At 40.4% G+C, this 22,920-nt stretch overlaps 1 protein-coding gene across 1 annotated transcript in view; it reads left to right on the top strand.

Annotated features, from left to right (window-relative positions):
- The window catches only part of LOC117399522 (scinderin-like), a 40,861-nt gene that overhangs the window by 5,663 nt on the left and 12,278 nt on the right, over positions 1–22,920 (top strand). The window contains exons 2-6 of the mRNA XM_033998760.3: positions 854–1,008; positions 14,454–14,615; positions 20,479–20,628; positions 21,862–21,954; positions 22,558–22,690. Coding sequence (XP_033854651.1) covers positions 854–1,008; positions 14,454–14,615; positions 20,479–20,628; positions 21,862–21,954; positions 22,558–22,690 — 693 coding nt within the window. The remainder of the gene's footprint in view (positions 1–853; positions 1,009–14,453; positions 14,616–20,478; positions 20,629–21,861; positions 21,955–22,557; positions 22,691–22,920) is intronic.

Genomic DNA, 22,920 nt, shown 5'->3' with positions numbered 1-22,920 from the left:
ATGCCATTATTACACATAGGGGGTGATGTAAGGATATGCGCAAAGTAATCTGTGGGTGCAAAACTCCCATAATGCTCCTGTAAATCGTATTGGCAGCCGTAAAGCCTGATTTTGTACTTTGCCATCATTAATCCATTAAATGATATTGAAATGCATTCAATTGGATACTAAGCGGGCACAAACATTATAATGTGATGTAAGGATTTTGTTTTGCACTTAGGCAATTGCTGACTCTCCAAAAATGTTACACCTCGTACAAAGTGCAAACCATTGTAAGATAAAAGCACACACCTGCAGAGAAATGTCATTGGCTTCAGGATGGCTGCTGTGGTACACTTCCTGATGCAGCGACACTTGGCTCTTGTTGAGGAGACATGAACACGTTCAGCGGAGAAGGGCAAGATGAAGAAAACCCCACATATTCAATCACAGTGTCACTTTGTTTGGGATGCCAGAGGATGCGGTGCTAAAGCGTTATTATAGTTCTCCTTTCAGCGGTTCTCTGTTAACCATAACAAAGGAACAGATCACCTAGCCACGTCCCCTTTTGTACCATCAGCCACGCCCCCTTGGTTAGCCAGTGCAACCGTTTCTCCTCCAATCCGCGGTTGCCACATCGCTTCCCTTCTTGGGCGATGAGATTTCTAGATGGCCGACTTCCACCTTTCTCTGGAATGAATTGTCAGACCATCCAGCCCGGGGCACTCTATTCCCTTTACACAGCGCCCTCACAGGTTGATTCTTTCTCTGTCACAGTCTCCTTTTGTAAATATCACATCTTTATATGGCTGATCCCCATTTATAACTTGATTGTATTCACATGTGAACTATATTTGCCTTTTTATTTCATCAGGCAAAGAATGCAGCCAGGATGAAAGCACCTCAGCAGCTATCTTCACTGTGCAGATGGATGACTATTTGGGGGGGAAACCCGTGCAATACAGAGAACTGCAGGGATATGAGTCTACTGCATTTACTGGCTATTTCAAAGGAGGAATTAAATATAAGGTACTCTTTAACTATATGTCTTGCCATGTTTGTGAGATTTCTAGAGATGATGCTATTACAAGACTTATTTGTTTTTCAAGACTTATTTGTTGTTTAGATATAATCTCAATTGACATACATTAGTGGTAAATATATAATCTTTTATATTATAAAAATATTTTAACAAAATATATAAATATAAGTTTCATCTTTTAGTTTGTACATTAGCCCTATCTTTCTTAGTATAGTGTTTGTTTTTGTAGTCACACTTTGGGTGCAAAATTATTCAGCTACTTTATACTTCACACCACTTCTCTCGCATTCTCACATTTGCAAGTATGAATACTGTAACTCACAGTACTAGCTGGAAGGACCCACACATTTTAGATAAGTTTATTTTTAAATTTTAAATAATTGTGATAAAGGGGTTTCCATGGAAAAAAAAGCTAAACTTTTATTCACTCTACTTTGGTATATATATATATATATATATATATATATATATATATATATATATATATATATATGGGTTTTCAAAGTGCTGACACGCTATTTTTTTAATAAACAAAAAATAAACAAAACAAACACCTAGCTCTTTCCTTGAGCACTAACTAAACACAAATAAGTTCCTTGACTAACACGGGACAGCTAAGCTGTTTCCCCGTCCACAAACCACTCAGATTGTTTTACACAATACCTTTATTTATTTATTTTTATTTATTTATTTATTTATTTATTTATTATTTTTTTTCTTTTTTGGTTGCACACACTCACAACCGGGCTCTTCACATCGCAGCAGCCCAGAACAGACTGGCTGCTTCTCTTTTATACCCTGCACATGGCTCTAATTTACAATAATCACCAGGTGCAGGGGATAATCAGTAATCAAACAATTAATTAAACAATTAAACTCAATCAATGTGCATTTGCACATGGTTTTCATGCAGGGAGGATATTAACCCCCTCCCTGCTTACTTACAATATATATATATATATATATATATATATATATATATATATATATATATATATATATATATATATATATATATAAAAAGAACATAAGAAAGTTTACAAACGAGAGGAGGCCATTCAGCCCATCTTGCTTGTTTGGTTGTTAGTAGCTTATTCATCTCAGAATCTCATCAAGCAGCTTCTTGATCCCAGGGTGTCAGCTTCAACAACATTATGTCAGCTTCAACAACATTAATATATATAGTAAAGAAAGTGCTGTGTAGTATCCACGTATTATTTGCTAAACATTTTTTGACTGCATATATATTTGTTATAAACCTATTATACATGTACATATATAATATATACAAGTTTTCCTATAAAACTGTAACTTCAGCAATTCTGACCCTTATGATAGTGTCACAAGTGACCCTCAAACTCCTTCTCTCTTGTTTAAGGTATTAGTTCCTTTTGAATGGAAGCCTATGTAGCCAAAGTAACTGGACCTTCGATCAAATCGATTTAATTTCTAGGGGGGTTCCCCACTGATGATGGAAATGATAATGAGGCTTGGAAACTCTCTGATATGAAAAATAGTGAATTCTGGTCAACTCAGATACCTAACAAAATAGCCCTCTGTGATCAAATTGAAATGCATAAACAAAATAGAACCATTACTCCCTGTGGAAAACTCTCTCTGAAAAGGGGGACAGACTGACATGTGTCCAGACTGATATGTGGATGTCAAAGATGTAGAACTGGGTTGTCACGAGCAGAACCAACACAGTGTCCTGCATGTACCCATATGGTAAAGCATTGTAGGATAATGTTTGAGTGTGCCCCTGATGATCCACAGGGATTATCCTTTACCCATTTAAATGTTACATTAGACGATGTAAGGATAATTGAATGTTTAGGATGTGATGAGACTCGCTAGGAGAGATGGGGTCATTTGGGAATGTTAGAACACAAAGATGGGAAACCTGCTACCAGAGTTCAGGTATCCTGCAGGTTTCAGGTATTTGAGACTGTTACACACACTTGTGATGCTCAGCGCTGGATTCCATACCCTGTGGTGGCTTTTAAGGGACCTTTTAAGAACAGAAACAGAAAAGGATTTCCTATCCTGCTGGGAGCACTCTGATATCTTGGACGTGAACTGGATACTGTGTTCAAAAGACCATTGGAAGAAAAGTAACTGTTAAGGGCAATAATATTGTTGTACTGGTTTAGAAATTGTTAAAAAGTTACAAGTTACAAACTATAAGGCACATGTCTTTACTTCAATACATTTTAAACTATTTGCTTTCAACCATAGTAAAAAAACTGCAACTAACTGTTCTCAATTCTTTTTTGAATAGTCTGCAAATAAAACCACCACCCCAAAAGTAAAATTAAAAAGTGCAACATTCCAATTTATTTTAAAAAAGTAGAAAAAAACCACTAAAATGACTTTCTATGTGTATTATTTTTTTAAACGGTTCAAACTTTGAAATTGTGATTCTCTACTATACAAGTAAAAAAAAAAAAACATTATTTTATACAATCTGTAAATATGGAACTCTAGAGGAGGATGGGCATAGGGTGTTCTTTAGGGACAGAGGACGTGTCACAGATGAGATCCTAATTGAGAAAACTGGTGAAGCCACCAACTGGGAGAGGGAAAAAACTGCAAAAATGCAAAGCCCAGCAGGTGGCAGCCTGTTCAGTTCGAGTGACAGAGCTGCAGGCTGAGGGAAAGAATGAGCACGTGGAAGAGGGGCACTGGACATCCCACGGTGGAGGGACACGGGGAAAGAAGGTTGTAGATGGGAATTCCCTGGTGATGGTGCAAGAACTGAAGGCAGAGCTGGCGCAGGTCCGGGAAATGCTGATAGCGGCAATGAGGACTAACACACCACCTGGGGGAGGAAGAGGGCAATCACGAGACTGCTCAGGGTGCCGTGAGGCCGGCACCAAACAGACATGCAACCACCACTTTCGATGCGGGCAAGAGGGACACCTGTAAAAGAATCGGCCAACGAAAAAGAGGGCCAGCAGTGACCCAGGGATCCACGCCCAAGCAACAATGAGAACACCCAAATAGCAGGAAACTCATGGGATGGACAGGGAACCAGAAGCAGCCCACAGTAGGCAGCACCTTCAATCAAGTGCAGTTGGGGTGGAGAGAGGGAAGGAACTCCCCCAAGAAAATCAGCCCTGTTACTCCACAACATAACAAAAGACTCTTGGAGCTGATTGGTAAGAGATGCCTGGTATGCTGTCTCCTCAACGGCAAGCCCACCACTGCCCTCTGGGACACAGAGGCACAGGCCAGCCTAGTCAATGAGAAATTGAGAAGACAGTTTTTGCCGCGGGCACGAATACGACCTGTGGAAGAGCTTCTGGGGCCCCTTACCCTAGTGGGCTATGCAGAAAACCAGTCTGAGATCTCTTTCATTGGGTGGATAGTTGAGTTCCGGGTGGACAGTTACACACACCAGAGCAGGAAGCTTAGGGTTCCAATACTGGTGTCCAGTGACCCAAGAGAAGGCACAGACAAGGGAGCCCGCCCGAGTGGCCGCAGCATCCCCTCAGTCGCAGGTGAGGACAGAAACCAGGACCCTCGAGCAGGTGTGGGACCCTCTGGTTGATCTTGATCACTTAACGGCGGAACAACAGGACATGGCATGGAGGATGTTGACGGAAGAGTGCCAAGCCTTCACCCGAGATGAGGACGACATGGGGTTCATCCCGAACCTAAAGATGCACATCACCCTCCAGGACCAGACTCCAGTACAAAAGACGTACACTTCCATGCCGAAGCCCCTCCACCGAGAGGTGAAGGAGTACCTACAGTACCTACTGGCCCGGGGGTGGATCACTCAGTCTAGGTCGAACTAGTGTGTGTCAGGAAGAAGGATGTAAGCCTTTGTATTTGCGTGGCTTACAGAGAACTGAACTGCAAGACTGTCCCCAACCGCCAACCAATTCCGCACATTCAGAACATGCTTGACAGCTTGACTGGAAGTTCATGGTTTACAGTGATGGACCAGGGCAAGGCGTATCATCAAGGAAGCTTAGACGAGGAGAGCTGGCCGCTGACAGCCTTCATCACTCCATGGGGATTGTACGAGTGGGTGCAGATTCCCTTTGAATTGAGCAACGCTCCCGCTGAGTTCCAACGGAGTATGGCGGAATGCCTGTGATGCCTCTCAGGAAGGACTGGGAGCTGTATTATACCAGCGACAAGAGGCCAAACTCTGTGTCATCGCCTATGGTTTGAGAACCCTCTTACCTGCAGAAAAGAAGTACAACTTACACTCAGGGTAGTTGGAGTTTCTGGCATTGAAGTGGGCCATATGTGAGCAGTTCCGAGACAACCTGTATTATGCCCCCTCGTTTGTGGTCTATACCGACAACAATCCACTCACCTATGTGCTCACAACAGCTAAACTGAATGCCACCGGCAAACGGTGGTTAGCAGAACTGGCTGATTTCAACTTCACGGTCAAGTACCTGCTGATGGACTGTCGCGCATACTAGACAACTTCAAGGGTTTCATCAGGCAGTGTGCAGACAGACTGAGTAAGGAAGTAATCCGAGCCGTATTTGGGGGAGGCGTCACCCTTCTGAGTGCAGTAGCCTTGAGGGCCAGTACGTCCCAGGAGACACCGGACAAACTACCAACCACTATCCAGACATTCCCACCGGATGAAATCAGAAGGGCTCAGAAAGATGATCCGGTGATTGTCCAAGTGTTAAGGTATAAGATCCAGGGGAAGCGCCTGGATGTAACTACTGAAAGAGAAGAGAGTAAAGAGGTGAGGATGCTGCTGAGAGAATGGCCACGGCTGCAAATCAACAAGGAGGATCTGCTCATTCGGAAGTCCGCCCACTGGAGCCAGCTGGTGCTGCCCAGCAAGTAGAAACCCCTAGTGTACAGGGTGCTCCATCAGAATACGGGCCATCTCGGGAGTGAAAGGACATGGAGCCTCATCAGAGAGCAGTTCTTCTGGCCCCAGATGCAACAAGAAGTCGAGAGACATGTGACGCAAAAGTGTGAGTGCTTGAAAAAGAAGAAACCATCTCGCATCACCCGAGCCCCCCTGACATCTATCAAAACCACCTATCCATTTGAGTTAGTGTCAATAGACTTCCTCCACCTGGAGCAATGCAGAGGGGGGTACGAGTACATACTGGTGGTCATGGACCACTACACACGGTTCGCTCAAGCTTATGCCACGAACAAGAGAGCAAAGACTGTAGCCAACAAGATGTTCAATGACTTCACCCTAAGGTTTGCATTTCCCACACACATCCACCGTGATATGGGGCGAGAGTTTGACAACCAGTTTATTGCTCAACTGAAGCAGTGTAGTGGCATCAGGAGCTCTGAACCCCGCGTTACCACTCCCAAGGGAACGGACAGGTGGAGAGGTTTAATTGAACCTTGCTGGGGATGCTCAGGACCCTGACAGAGGAGCAGAAACAAGACTGGAAGACTTCACTGCTCAGTGTAGTTCACGCATATAACTGCACCAGGAATGAGGCGACAGGGTTCTCACCCTTCTACCTGCTCTATGGACTGTCACCCCGGCTCCCCATAGACTTGATGCTTGTATTAGAGGGGAGAGATGGAGAGGAGTTTTAGAACCACTACATCAAGAACTGGAAGGCTAGGATGAAAGAAGCCTATGAGATAGTCAACAAGCACTCGGATAAGGAAGTGGCTCACGGGAAGAAGCTGTACGATCAGAAGGTCTATGGAGCAGAGCTGCAACTGAAGAGTCGAGTTTTGATTAGGAATGTGACGGAAAGAGGAGGTCCCGGAAAGATCCACTCATACTGGGAGGACCAGGTTTACGTAGTCCGAGGAAAGAAGGGTGACGATAGTCCAGTATATGAAGTATACCCCGAGAATGGTACAGGAAGATCAAGGACCCTCCACCGCAACCTTCTGCTTCCCTGTGATTTCCTTCCAGTAGAGAACCCGGCAACATGGCGACACCAGAGGAGACAGGGTCAGGAGAGGAGGCTGGGGTGGAGGTGGACCTGGAGAGGTTGCACAGAGAGCACAGTGAGCCCAGGTAGTGAGAGTGAGGTTGAGGCCCTTGAGGGAGAACGTTGTGGCAGGTGTGGGAACCACGGGACACCTGGACACCCTATTCAGATGGGGAAGAGCACACAGGAAGAGCAGAGAGAGATGCGTCACTTACACCACTATGGAATGAGCGGCAGGGAGAGCGGGAAGTGAAAGTGGCTGAGGGGGGGTTAGAGGATCTGCAGGAGGTGGAAGGAGAAACCGGGGCAGAGGACGCAAAAGACAGGGAGAACGCCACAATTGCAAGACCAAAATGCCAAAGTCATCCCCCAGAGATGTTGACTTATGAGTCCCTGGGCGAACCCACAGTGGTGAGAAGAGAATTCCGAACGCAAGAGGCCCAGCTTGGGCAGAGACGAGACTGCGAGGCAGTAGCACACTGTATCAGTGAGGAGCGTGGCATTAAAGCAGAGATAACAACATTGTTAGAAAACAGACCACCAGGGACGAGTGGAACCCCCCGACTACAAGGGAGATCTGGGGAATGTCTTGCACTAACTCAGGGAGGTAGTTGGGTGTCCTTATTAATCATGAAGAACAGAAACACCCAGACGTTAAGTGACGATAGCATCTATGAGAGTCTGGAGGCCATGAGAGAACAATGCCTACAACACGGGATTAACCGAGTGATGGTGAGCCGAGCTGGCTGCGGACTGGTGGAAGTGCAATGGCTGGCCGTGATCAGTGCCTTGATAGAGATATTTAGAGGCACAGGCGTTCACATCAGCTGGTATTAAGTTTTGGAGGGAAAAAATGTGGGGAAAAGAGTAGCTACATCGTGGACAACTCTCTTTTCTGTGGGGGAGAGTGTAACAGGACTATAGTACAGGGAAAAAGTGAAAGACCGCCGTGAAGAGATTGTCAGCAGCGGCGCTAGGTGGATATATATACTCAGCGCACCAAGAGACAGACTGATTGCTGCTGATGTACTGACGGTATCCACACTGACCTGTTCTATTGTCTATTGCTGTTTCAGGTAAGACTCCCTGTTAAAACAGTAGTAGGAGTTTTCCCCACAAGTTGTAGCCGTAAATAATGTTGCAGGTGTTCACCACGGTAAAATGATCCCTTAGCCAAGGTAACAAGCTAAGGGAATGGGACCCGATCCATGTGACGAGCGCTGTGTTTAAATAAACTGTTATAGTTAATATAGAGAGTATATTGTGGTTGGAATCAAGATAGAAGTTGGTGAATGTTATGGCGTATGGATTTGAATAACAGTAATGTGGATATATATATATATATATATCAGCGCACCAAGAGAATGATTATTGCTGCTGACGTACTGACGGTATCCATGTTCTATTGTTTATTGCTGTTTCAGGAATAAAGTTCATTTGGATTTGGGTATTGACCACTCCAGTGTCTTTATTCATTTTCACCACACTGTCAGGGTGTAACATTGTCACATATTTAACGACAGGGATTCAACTCGTCTTGCAACTGTATTCACTCCAAGAGACATGCTTTGAATTGCCTTCAAAATGTTGTCTTTATTTCTAAAATCTTTAAACAAGGTTTCTGCAGTGATACAAACAGCGTCTTTAATTAGTGCACCATCTGTGAACGGCTTCCTATTTGTTGCAAGTAAATGACTGCAGCTTTTCCCATTGAAGTTGGTTTCTTAAAAAATTGCAAGGCTGATTTCAGTTCAGTTACTTTTTTTGCACAGGTCTCACTGTTTTGTGGAAACTCCTGTTTGAACTTCCCATGCACTGTGTTAGGATGTCTTTCCAAGTTACCCCATTTGCATATCGCTACATTTGAGTTGCAAATCAGACACACATTTGTCCTTTACCATTGTAGAAAACAAATCGTTTTCCAAAAAGATAAAATAGGATACATTTAGGAATTGCATTGCAAACTCTCGCAATCTACCGTGAAAGGTCTGCCAATCTAGACCACTGTACTAGAGAATAAAAAAGTGCATGAACATGACAGTAGTCTAAGAAGGGAGCTACAGTCCAGCACTTAAGGTTAATAATATAAAAAGTTTCCAGTCAAAATGTTTAGTACAGTACATTTTCAAAATTCTGGTACTAAAACTATAATAGGCTACCCTACTCACCCCACTACATATTATTCTTAACATTATTATTATTATTATTATTATTATTATTATTAATATTATAATAATAATAATAATAATAATAATAATAATAATAATAATAATAATAAATACCTGATTCTGAATTCTGCAGGGACAGTGCAAGGCTCTTGCTAGTAGAATGCTGTTTTCCTATTTGCCAGGGCTAATTCCAGCAGATCTCAACAGTACAGCCTTTTTAGTTATAGTAGAAAGTTGTGTGAGGTTACACAAATGGGATTTTCACTGCTGAAGTCTTGTGAACATAAGGTACGGCTTTTCGGACATGTTTCCATACAAATAAACCTTAGTTTTTGGTCAATTTGTGCTGCTTTTTAACACGAGAAGGTGACTTACCCACCCTTTTTAGCCGTACCATATTTTGGCTGTGCACTTCCTAGTGTGAGGAATGTACATGACGACAAGTGTCGCATGTCCATGGAAACCCCGCAAATATGTGATGTTTATTATCTATATCTTTAAATATTAATTTGAATGAGTGCTTCAGTATTGTAAAACAACAGCTATTATTGTTTTGTTTTTCAGACATTACACTATTTAACACAATTTTTGTTCCTGGGTAGTAAGTGTTATTTCCTAATTGCTTATGCCTCAAAAGTATAGAAAATGGCTATTATTCCCCACAAACTTTGCTTTTATGACCAGGACAGTGATATTTTGAAATTTACCTATTTCCAATGAGAAAACAGGCGAATTTGTGTCTTTTCGTTCACATAAAGTCAGAAAAAACAACATATGAATCCAAATTAACATGTATTTATACTAAAGTAATACAAAAATGACTACAAAAGATTTAGAAGTGAGTAGTTTTTCGAGATTTACGATTATACTGTAAATCACTTTCACGAATCAGCCCCCAAATGTAGTCTCCCATCATGTTCTCGTTATACTGTCCTTGGTAGCGGCGTTCAAAGTCCAGTATATCCTGGTGGAAGCGCTCGCCTTGCTCCTCCGAGTACGCTCCCATGTTCTCCTTGAATTTATCAAGATGAGCATCAAGGATATGGACTTTGAGGGACATCCTACAGCCCATTGTGCTGTAGTTCTTCACCAGAGTCTCAACCAGCTCCACATAGTTTTCGGCCTTGTGATTGCCCAGGAAGCCCCGAACCACTGCGACAAAGCTGTTCCAAGCCGCTTTCTCCTTACTCGTGAGCTTCTTGGGGAATTCATTGCACTCCAGGATCTTCTTTATCTGTGGTCCGACAAAGACACCGGCTTTGACCTTTGCCTCAGACAGCTTAGGGAAGAAGTCTTGAAGGTACTTGAAGGCTGCCGACTCCTTATCTAGAGCTCTGACAAATTGTTTCATAAGGCCCAATTTGATGTGCAGTGGTGTCATCAGCACCTTCCGGGGGTCCACCAGTGGCTCCCACTTGACGTTGTTCCTCCCCACAGAGAACTCGGTCCGTTGTGGCCAGTCCCGCCTGTGGTAGTGCGCCTTGGTGTCCCTGCTGTCCCAAAGGCAAATATAGCAGGGAAACTTGGTAAAACCGCCTTGGAGACCCATCAGGAATGCCACCATTTTGAAGTCTCCTATGACCTTGATGCCATCTCAGAAAAATGCAGATATGTATTGTGACAAAGCACAACTCACTCGGGTTCGTGCCCCTTTAAAAATACGACCCAGAACAATGAAATGGAGTTTTAAGCGCTAGTGCGCTATTTTTAATAAACACAAAAGTAAACAAAACACACAAAATACAAAAGCAAAATAAACACCTAGCTCCTCTTGGAGCACTAACTCAACTGGATTTTTCCCTTACTAATACGCAGGACGGCTAAACCGTTTACCTGCCCCACACACAAAAACCACGCTGGCTTAACACAGTACTTACTCACGACTGCTCGGAAGCAGAGCACCTCTCTTCTGCTTCCTTCTACTCAGCAGCGTAGAGCAGACTGACTGTTCTCCTTATAAACCTTGCACCTGGCTCCAATTTTCAATAGTAGCCAGGTGCAGGTAATGATCAATCAATAAAACAATTAAACAACACAAAAGTGTGCCTTCCGCACATGTTTTTCCTGCAGAGAGGTTTTAACCCCCTCCCTGCTGTCTCACACATCCCCCCCCATGTCTTTTCAAGACACCGGCCATACCACGGCCACCTCCCTCCACCCTTAAAAGACCACCCAGCCTCAAGTCCAGCAATGTCCATTGCCGCCCTCTTCCACGGGCGGGCTTGAGGATGGGTCGGTCCTTCCGGCGCTGCCAGGAAGGGTCCGCAAACCGGCGACACGGGACCCCACCGGGCTAACAGGGCCGACCGAAGCGTAGGCCGGGGCACTGGAGGATGCCGCAGTGGACACAGGTCTTCCCCTGGGAACTGGCGCAGTGATGTCCGATCACCCAGGGGGAGCGAAGCAGCTAACAGGGGGAGCCTCAGCGACGTCTGGCAGCAGCCCAGCGACGTCTGGGTGCTCGGGGAGAGCGGAGCAGGTAACCAGGGGCAGAGCTGTGGCCAGTGCTGCAGACTCCTGGGCTCTAGGTCCAGCACAGGGAGGTCCAGGTAGACCGGCAGGGTGTCCAGGAGCATGGGGTGAGGGACTGGACGCAGCGGCGCCGAACTGGGCTGTAGGGGTGGTGGTCGGGGCTGTGGTGGAGGTATGCTTTTCACCTCCTCCCCTCTGGGCTCCTCCCCTCTGGGCTCCGGAAGCGGCGGCTCCTCCCCTCTGGGCTCCGGAAGCGGCGGCTCCTCCCCTCTGGGCTCCGGAAGCGGCGGCTCCTCCCCTCTGGGCTCCGGAAGCGGCGGCTCCTCCCCTCTGGGCTCTGGAAGCGGCGGCTCCTCCTCTCTGGGCTCTGGAGCTGGAGTCAGCAGGGTACCTCTTGCTTGCTCCCACTTTTGGAGTAGCAGGTCTAGCTCTGTCGGCTCCGGATCCGGTAGCCCCCACTCCTGTCTCCACTTCTTTGTCTGCTCTTTCTGAGCAGCGGTGTTACGATTGATCATTACGATCAATTCTTTAAAATCCATTTTCTGGGTCGTAGGGGTGCCCACACACTCTGCCCGCATTCTCCACCATATGTGACAAAGCACAACTCACTCGGGTTCGTGCCCCTTTAAAAATACGACCCAGAACAATGAAATGGAGTTTTAAGCGCTAGTGCGCTATTTTTAATAAACACAAAAGTAAACAAAACACACAAAATACAAAAGCAAAATAAACACCTAGCTCCTCTTGGAGCACTAACTCAACTGGATTTTTCCCTTACTAATACGCAGGACGGCTAAACCGTTTACCTGCCCCACACACAAAAACCACGCTGGCTTAACACAGTACTTACTCACGACTGCTCGGAAGCAGAGCACCTCTCTTCTGCTTCCTTCTACTCAGCAGCGTAGAGCAGACTGACTGTTCTCCTTATAAACCTTGCACCTGGCTCCAATTTTCAATAGTAGCCAGGTGCAGGTAATGATCAATCAATAAAACAATTAAACAACACAAAAGTGTGCCTTCCGCACATGTTTTTCCTGCAGAGAGGTTTTAACCCCCTCCCTGCTGTCTCACAGTATCCACTTAGGCAGCTGGAACAAAACTGAACTGGTGGGCTTAAGGCCCCTGTATTTATACTGCTATTTATATTACTGGAAAGTTCTAGAAAGTTCTAGAAGTTACTCCAAGTTTACTCAGCACTGAATCTATCTGGAATGTTCTGGAAAATAGGTAAATTTCAAAATATCGCTGTCCTGTGGGGAATAATAGCCATTTTCTATACTTTTGAGGCATAAGCAATTAGGAAATAACACTTACTACCCAGGTTACACGGTGTTATCATTATGGTAATAGTAACTATGGTAACTATCTGCCAACCTCACCATTGTTTTATAGCAAAGAGGAACTTAAAATGGTGTTTAGAAGTTCCAGCTATTATTATTATTATTATTATTATTATTATTATTATTATTATTATTATTATTATTATTATTATTATTATTATCCCTGCTCCAATAGTCTGGATTTATCAGTATTCCATTTTGTACCATTCCATTTTTTATGGAAATTCTTACTAGTTCAAATATATTCTTATTAGTTTGTGGAGGGTGTTGGCTAAGACATGTTTTTTGTGGTTTGTGTGGTTTAGTTTTTCAGGACCAGTAGCCATTCTTATAAAATAGGGGCTTTTGACAAGAGCAGATCCACAGTGGTTTTCAGACTTAAAATCTAATGATCTGCATGCAGTTGTTTTATAAGAAGAATAGCATACAGTACATTTCTCTGTCGTGATTTTGGATGAAGATCAACTTTTTTTTTCAAGTGGAAAGGCTTTGGCAGAGAAATATAGGTCAGCTTTGAAGTCTTTTTAAAGTCCTAAATAGGCTATATATAACCAACTCCTTAATTATGAATGTACAAAATTCCACTTTGATTTACTTTATATTTTTATTTTTTTATGTACTACCAAATCATGACATTGTTTTGTCTTTAACATGTTCTAATGTATTTACTCCTTAGCAGGATAACGTTAGGTTACTTACTTTTTTGCATCAAAAGACAAAATAGCTTCCATGGGTAGACTGTTTAATCCCTTGGTAGGCGGGCCTGAGAACGTCACCCCAGGAAGGGGCCTATCGGTAGCTCTGATATAAAATGCTCAGTGAATACCTACCTAAGGCAGGCATATCCCGTAAGTATGTTGGTGGTCGTCTTCGGATTGAAAGGGAACCTTTGTTATCCAATATTGCGGGTTACAGGATGTTGAATATCAAATAGCGTGGTTTGCAACTTTTTGTTTTTCTTTGGTATAGGTACATCATGAAAACAAATATAACAGCACATGTACCAAAAAACAACACAACAGTAATCTAGTTTATATGCAATATAATTGCTGTCTGTGAAGGCTGACATCATAACATGATCCTGAGTCACTCTGAGGGAGGACAGAATGTAAAACTCCATTAAATTAAACAACAGCAACTTTTCAAATGTTAAATGTTCTAACAGCATCCGCCACGTTTTTCATGACAGACGGAATCTGAATTTATTACAGTGAAGTGATAAATGTGTAGGCCAATGATATTGTGTTAGTTGTATTTGTTGCTTCGCTGGAGGAGTTCCACTATGCCGTCAAGCAGGAGATTCTGTCAGGAAAGCCAACAAATATGAATGATTTATTACAGTACATTCAGCAAGTATATTACTATAATCATAGTTCTTATTGCATATCTAAAGGGCAACCAATCATCCTCAATGAGACAAAGGGATTATTCATTTTTACGAAAGGAGTTTAAACACTAACTGCAGTATTCCTGTAGGTGGGTTGATTGTAAACATGGTTAATGATCAAATTATAAAGGATGTCTAAGTGATTTTTGTCTTTTTTAGGCTGGAGGTGTTGCATCTGGATTTCAGCATGTTGTTACCAATGACTTGTCAGCTGAAAGACTTCTTCACATCAAAGGAAGGCGAGTGGTCAGAGCAACTGAAGTCCCCCTCAGCTGGTCCAGTTTCAACAAAGGGGATTGCTTTATCGTTGATCTCGGAGCAGTAAGTTTTCAAAAAATAAAATCTGGATTCTTAATTCAAAAAAGAGAAGATGATAAAGAATCGAAAACAAACCAATACATAAATGAATAAATACGTCTATTATTCAGAACTATTAGAACCAGTCGGAAGGTCATCTATAAAGCGGAATGATTTACCGTAATTCTTACTTATATAAAACACACTCTTTCAGTTTTTGGAGAAAATCTGCCTACAGACTGCGTGTTAATAATGTGGTGTTTTTTTTCCAGGGTAATATACACGAGGTGTGCATTATATGGGAAAACAAAAGCGCAATCTCTTTAGCCTTGCAAGAAGCTATACACAGCTGGTAAATTGTGTTCAAACATTATGGTAGATCTTCCTCATATTACTGTATGGTAGGTAAAGAACAAAACAAGCAGCATTTGTCAGTACATCAGAATAGCAAGCAGTTATGTATATAATGTACAACATAAGACAGTCATAGCATGTCTTTTAATGGGTTTGTTGTTTGTTTGTTTGATCAAACTTATTCCTATTCCTCATTACCAATGGTATACATTGTACATGTTTATTGTGACTGTTGACAATTTCTACCATAAACAGCATAAAATAAAAAATAACTATAAAACAAGGATACAATCTATGGGTTAAAACTTGTTATGATTTGTTTTTAAAATGTAATTCACAAAAGAATTTATATGAACACCAAAAACAAAACTTAAAGAACAAAGTTTACTGGAACAGTAGATTCTCCACAGGTACAGCTTTCCAGTCCAGTTGTCACAAAATAACAACTTAATTTCGATGTTGCTAAAAACAGATCCTGCTTATGAACATTTCCTTTCTTTGGATTTGCATGGTCTCCTCTCTGGCATGAGACACTTGGCTATAATGTTTCACTATTCTTCTGAACTTGTTTATTGTAAGCCTCTAACAATATGTTTAGTGGAATTTATTTCAAACTAGTAATACCCAGAATACATTTGTAGGAACTTGGTCACAGTTACCTTTTGATAAACAAAATTGACATGTACAGTTCTCCAACTGAATATGTGCATCCTCTGTCTGCTATTCACAAAGCTTAACATAACAAGTAAACTGACTTGAACATTTAAAACGTGTTATTTTGATGTTGTGATGTGACTATTTTATAGCACTTTACAACTCCTATTCAAGAAGTGGTACTTCAGCAAATATCAATGCATTAATTGCATCATTATTTACACTGTTAAAGGAACCATTTTTCACCTCTAAGAACTTTTAAGGACTTTAAAGATTAGGTTTTGTAAGCTGAATAAGGAACAACCTATGGTTCATCAGTTGGCACCCATATAACTGTCATAGTACATGTAGTTAAATATTTATTTACAAGAGGTCCTTGAGATATTTAGTTACCAAATAGTTGTAATAGCTGTCCTTCTGAAGCCATTTTCATACAGTTGATTCAAATATGAATACTATACATGTTTCAAAACCGCACCTGCTGTGCCGATGGATTAGGTTTTGTAGTTTTTAGATTTGAAATGGAGATAAGGGTCTTTACTAGGGGTTGGAACGGAAATAACTCAAAACCAGAAACAAATATATATGCAGTATAAGATGCACTGCTTGCTTTACTTACATGTGCTTCCTGATTCTAGAGATTCTAGAAAAAACATGCAAGACTTTGACGTTGGCCTCTTATATTGCCATCCATTTGTCATGCACCACTTGTGAAAGAGGTACCTGTGGTTCATACTTACATTTAACCATGTTTTCCTGTTTCTACAAATAGCAAACCCATTTTAATGGTGCAGTATAATGGCACACATCTGTAACTGAACTCCCTAACAATGGTGGAAAAAAGTAGTTTCAACTACAGGGACTGTGTCATTTTTCTACAGGCTAAAATAAAGTGTGTTAATTAGGTATACATAAAATGCTAAATACCAAACAAAAACACATGTATGGGTCATAATTTAAAGGTTAATTTCTATTTATTTAATATAAAGCAGAAGTTTCCCTGGTAATGTTACAAAATGAGAAACAAACAATGTTAGTGCTTAAGAGACCTTGAATTGTATAATTTAGCTGTTTGCTTCTAGTTCTGTGAATTTCTTAGGAATATTAACCCTTTCAAAATGACAGGGGTAAATGCTTTGTGTCTTCCATGTTGTTAGTAAGGGCTAGTAAAATAAAAATAAGAAGCTTTCTCTCAGACCATAACAAATTACCTGAAAAGGGTATTGCTGTGACCAATCCGCGTACTACGGTATTAGGAAATGTTGGGCCATGTTCAGTAAGTATTTTTTTTTTTTTTTTTTTGCTAAAATAAAAAGTTAATATAAGAACTGCTAAATGCATATTAGTTGTATCTTGCTAGTTATCATTAGAAGTTTGTTTTCACATTTACTGAAAAAGGGTGTAAACTTAACACAGTGGTAAGTAATTTATGAATATGGCCCAAGTAAGTTTAATGAAAATATTGCTGGTTTATGGAATAAAAAAAGCATTTCCCCAGTACCTAATGATAAAAACCAATGAACATTAAAACCATAAACATGAAATACATTATTATTAAAATGTTTTAGTCCTTCTTTGTCTTGCAATTAAAAACACAATTTCTACAGAATGCAAATATACCCTTACAAGTTTTATTGCAATTGAAGTTATAATGAGCTTTGCCCCACTATCATTAATTAAAAATTAACTTGGCCATAAACAAACTTTAGTATCACTGTCATTGAACAGCATCAGTGATACCAATTCTGTTACTTGTAATTCCTTCCCCAGCAAAGTCAGGTTATGCAATCGTTTGTTAACCTTGACTTACACATAACCATAAATGTAATACAAATACAATACCGGGTCTCTAACAATACCAGTTACCTAAAGCACTGATTCAGAGGAAGAAGAGCATGTTAAAATCACTTCCTTTATATTTTTTATCAACATGGGATGTTTACTAATATTGTCAAGAAAATATTTATACTTTACTTTGAGGCAAACTAGTGTTGCTGCACATCTCTACTTTTACCTTTTATTGTGACACAGTGGACCCACAAAGCTTTAACTTATCAGTTAAAGTAAACTTTATCAGTTATTTCAATCAGGTGTTTCCACACGAGGGGCAAAGGACCCATGGGCCTCAGCACATACAGAAATAGTCTTACCCTGCCACCTGACAAAGCAAAATTCCCTAGGCCTGGGGGTTGTTTTATTTACCTGAACCCTGTTTAGGTGCTCGGGTTTTTTACTACCTCGATAAGCTCTATTGTACATTTAGAATCTTCATTGCCAATGCCTGTGCTGACAGTCTATTCCATAATGCAGCCAAAGGAGGCAATTGCAAGAATACAGCATTTGTATGGATTCATTGGATGGGAATGCATCCTGACCCTTCAAGTTTGAAAACCCTTGATTTAAAAAATGTTTATTCAAAGTCTGTTTAATTAAATAAAATGTGATATCCATTCTTGATTGGTGTTGGCTTATTGAACAATGTTCTAGAACAGTTGCATAAAAAACTAATTTAATTCATAAAACAGGCCTTTGTGTGTTTTAATAGTAGAAACTCTTGAATGCTGCGTGGTTTTGGATTTTCAGACTTTTGGAAATAAGGCATTGTGGCAAAGTGGCTGAGTGGAAACAATTGCAGGGGTAATGTGCGGTAATGAACAGACAGAGAGGTTTAATCCGATTTGGAAAGTGATTCTTTATTTTTGTATCCAGGTATGGTGACCAACAACAATAATTATAAACAATATCGGGTTTGCAGACCCAAACAATAACAATAACCCTAACACGTATCCACCCCACAATTGTACATACACGGTCACCAGTCCTGGGTGAGTGCAGTAGTGCTCGTGGTGGGTGATACAGATTATTTATGACAGTTGTGCAGTGCTGTTCCGGCTTTAGTGCTGGCCCTCGACGACAGCTCTGGAATCATGTTAGCTGTCTAGTGCAGTGTAACAAACAAGACGATTACACACAGACAAACAAACCAAAAACACTCACTATACTGTTTTCACAGTTTACGGGGTCTCTATCAGTCCTTCTCAGTTTCATGCACAAAACCAAAGCGAAGGAACAGATTACGATTCTCCATCCCCTTTTATGCTGTCACACATGACCCCTTGGTAAACGAGTGCAACCGCCTCTCCAATCTGCGGCTGCCAATTCGCTTCCCTTCTGGGTCAATGTGTTATTGCAACAGAGTCTCGCCGCCTTCCAGACTGGCCGACTTCCTGACTCTGGGAAATAACTGTCAGACCAGCCCGTCCAAAGAACTCTGTTCTCGCTGCTTAACGCCCCCACAGGTCGGGAGGGAGATTTACAACCAAGAATCATTGTATTTCTGTCACAGGCATACGACATTTTAACACACATCTTTGTAACTGCAGCAGTTGTATTCAAACAAGTTAGCATTTCTGTTTAATTTTCAAGAGCAGAAGTTTTTTTAAAAACAATGGCATAACCGGTTTACAACCATTTTCTTTAGTTCTGTGGTAAGAGGTATAATAGCTTTCTATTGAGAGATGTATGAAAAGATGCTGCTTTTGAAACACTTTTGGTTGTAGATCACAGATGGTATGCAAGTCCTCCAACTCTGCAATTATCTCCAAATATGTGGTCAGGATGGCTGTTTGAAAAGTTGGTATAGTGCTTGTACAGTTGTGCATTTAAATTAAATGCACAAGAATTTATTTAGTTTAAACATCTAATTTCTTTGTTAAATCCCCAATTGTGTCTTTATATTTATAGATAATAACTGGTACAGGCATATTGCCTAGCTAGGGATGGCTGAAGCTTGGTATACAAATATAACCAAGTCACAGTTTCATTATCTGGTGTTGAAAAGCCTTTTAATTTCCTGTTAATATAGCACTGTGGTATTTGCCAGTACACATTGATGTTTTTTTTTTTTGGTTTATCTGTGGTTGTTTTTTTTTTTTTTTTATGTGAAGCTCTGCACAATTTGACTCATACTGTACATACTGTTTTAGGTACAGCTGATCATGTATGTTACACTTATGTCTGGCATAATGTTTCTTTGTTAATTTGTTTATTAAAACAACAGACAACATAAACATGCCTATTATTAATCAAATACGTAAGTACAATATGAGTGTATAAGAAACCGAACACACAACAAATTATTTTAAATCATATACAGTACAGGGTTCTTTGTGGTACCTAATACAACTATAAACCAGGACACTATATAAAACTGCACTGTACTTCCATTTTGATCAGATGGAAATAGTGAAAGGTATTTTATTGTTTTACAATGGCAAGTAAGATGAGACGCTAAGGTGAGTTATGTGTAATGATAGCAACAATTGCTGAAACAGGAAAAATGATTGCTTACGTGCAACAGGAACCAGGAACAACATGGTTCAGCTTTTGACACAGTGAATATATATGAATATGACCTTTATACTGTTGTGCAACAGTGCTTTGGGAAATTTACTTAAAATATGATGATACATTTCATATGAGAAATCAACCAGTAATTACGAATTTTTCAAATTTCCAATACATATTATCATTTGTATCGTCATATTTGCTGTCAACAGTATGTACAGAATACTGTAGAATAAGCAATTACATGCTTATTTCCAATTTGATAAGATTTGAGTCTCCATATGACAGACACCATATATCCCCAGGATCTCATATTCTCAATAACGTATTTAATTTCCAGTGCAGGATAATTAGAGATGCCTAACACACACAATATTAGATTAAACATGTTCTAAAAGAAGGGTTAACCAATATTCAACTGAAATGTATTGGTAGAAATATAGGTTTTATAATTGCAACTGTGTTATTATTTGTAATCCCATTAAATGTGTAAAGGGGCCTAAAACGTCCATTTGGCCTTTTATTTATCTAGGTTGTTTATCAGTGGTGTGGCTCAATGTGCAACAAGTTTGAGCGCCTGAAGGCCGCTCAGGTGGCAGCTGGTATTCGAGACAATGAGAGAAACGGAAGAGCTCAGCTGATCGTTGTAGAAGAAGGAAGTGAACCTGAGGAAATGAACAAGGTAATCCGAGATGGGGAATAAACTAGGCCCTCATCCACATCTAAAACTGATAACTTCTTCCTCAGCACTGCAGATGTTAAGTTGTTTATTTCAATACCTGTTTTTATTTAACTGTTTTGCCCTGCAGTTTGTATTAATTGCAAATTTGACTATCTTTACCCATCTCTCCCTTAATCACTCTGTTTTACTGTAACAAGTGACATTTCCTGTATTTCAAATAAAAGCAAAGGAAAGCAACATGTAGCTTAGCAGTAAGAGACAAGGCACTCTATTCACAATGCTATTTGCATAATTCCTTTCCGTCATTCATTTAGTAAGACTGTGTGCTACCTGCCAGTAATAAATAAGTAAAGAGGAGATCAAAGTTAGATTATTTCCTTGAGGAAACATTTGCATAGTGCGCTTTTCAAGGTTTTTCTTTTCTTCAGGATGCTAATATCCTCTTCTTATGGTTTGGCCATTGGCCATTTCTAACAGAAAGGCAAAAGGAGTAACTTGTTAATTGGCAGAACTATTTTAAAGTTAAAAAATACACATACAAAAATCATACTGCAATCTTATTTGAAATGAAGTGTACTTTGTATCAAATCAATACATTTTACTTTGTTTCTTCTATTGTTGTTTCTGTGATGTTGTTTGTTTGACTGTTTGCTAACGTGTACGAGACACATCACATATTAGGTTGCAGTAGACGAAAAAACCAGAAGTCTTACCACAAGGGCTTCTAACTCGTTTCACTCATGGCAAATGCTATGCTACTCTGACCAATTTCCTGTTTGGTGACATCTTAATCTGGGCCACCCATTTTCAATTTGGTTACTAGTATATCAGAGAAATATTTTTACTATTGAAATACATTAAAAATGTGATAATTGTGCTCAGTGTGTCCACAGCCTATGTGTTCTAATCCTTCCTGAATTAGTAAGTAATTAACCATTGAGATAGTCCTGGATAATTTGTTTGCAATAACATTCAATGTATTAACAAAGTAATGATGATCATTTCAATGAATAATACCTTACAAGTATACAGCTATATTCTTTGGTGGTTCATAATTAAAAAAGGTACTAACCCTTGCCATTGGGACTTACTGAGAATTATTCAATTAAAATACATAACGGTTATTCTTCTAATCATTGCCTTAATATGCCATATGGAGCATTGCAACTGTGTGCACCAAATCCCATGTATAGGCGTCAAAGCAGTTTGTTCCTATGTTCTTATGTTTTGTAGGTGTTGGGTCGAAAACCGATACTTCCAGAAGGGGATGACAATGATGATGAAGTGGCAGATGTCTCCAACAGGAAACTGGCAAAACTGTACATGGTATGTATATTCATCACTGTAATGCAGTTCACTGTAGACAAATGTAATTTCAATAGTTTTTAAATGGAATTTGTCCTTATATTTAAACCCTCCCTTACATTTGTAGTGTTTGTAATAATTCTGAGTATTTTGGAGTCCAGGTGCTCTAAAATTGACATTTTTGTCCCCTTTCTCTGTTCTAAATGGTTGCCATCTTGTTTGCAGAACTGGGTTGTTTTGCCATGTTTTTTGGTTTCTGATCTTAGGAAATCTTGTGAAATTGTGACCTCTCAGCATAAGCTTTATAACATAATTTCTGAAGAAAAAATGATACAAGTCTCAGTACTAGAGCACCATTACCATTTGGAATACAAACAGCATGATAAAAAATAACATAAAATTACAGTAATTAAATGTGATTTATAGTTTTATATACTTAAATTAGAAATAAAAGGTGCATGGTCCATCAAATTTTACTAAAGAACACTCATAGCCTTTCTTTTCTCATTCTGTAGTTTGTCAGGGCTGGGCCTACTTAAATGTAGCCATTTGACATGTGGTCACTTTGATTGGTCAAAGCTTTCTTTCTGTCTTGAATTGTTCCAACCATTGGTCTCATTTTAGGTTTCTGATAAAAGTGGAACAATGCAGGTGACACTAGTATCAGAAGAAAACCCCTTTAACCAGAGCCTGCTTCTTTCTGAAGAATGTTTTATTCTGGACAATGGAACAAACAGGATGATATGTGTATGGAAAGGTATGACTTTATCTCTATACCCTTCTTGCCAAACACAATAGCCAGGGAACAAAATAAAATGGGTCTTTTGGTGATTTCTAACTTGATCTCTGTCATAATACTTGAGTTTAAGGAATTAATATCTCTTATTATTATTATTTATTTCTTAGCAGATGCCCTTATCCAGGGCGACTTACAATTGTTACAAGATATCACATTATTTTTACATACAATTACCCATTTATACAGTT

The sequence above is a fragment of the Acipenser ruthenus genome, chromosome 4 (genome assembly GCF_902713425.1).
Source record: "Acipenser ruthenus chromosome 4, fAciRut3.2 maternal haplotype, whole genome shotgun sequence".
Taxonomy (NCBI): Eukaryota; Metazoa; Chordata; class Actinopteri; order Acipenseriformes; family Acipenseridae; genus Acipenser; species Acipenser ruthenus.
This window is presented reverse-complemented; position numbering and strand designations above follow the sequence as displayed.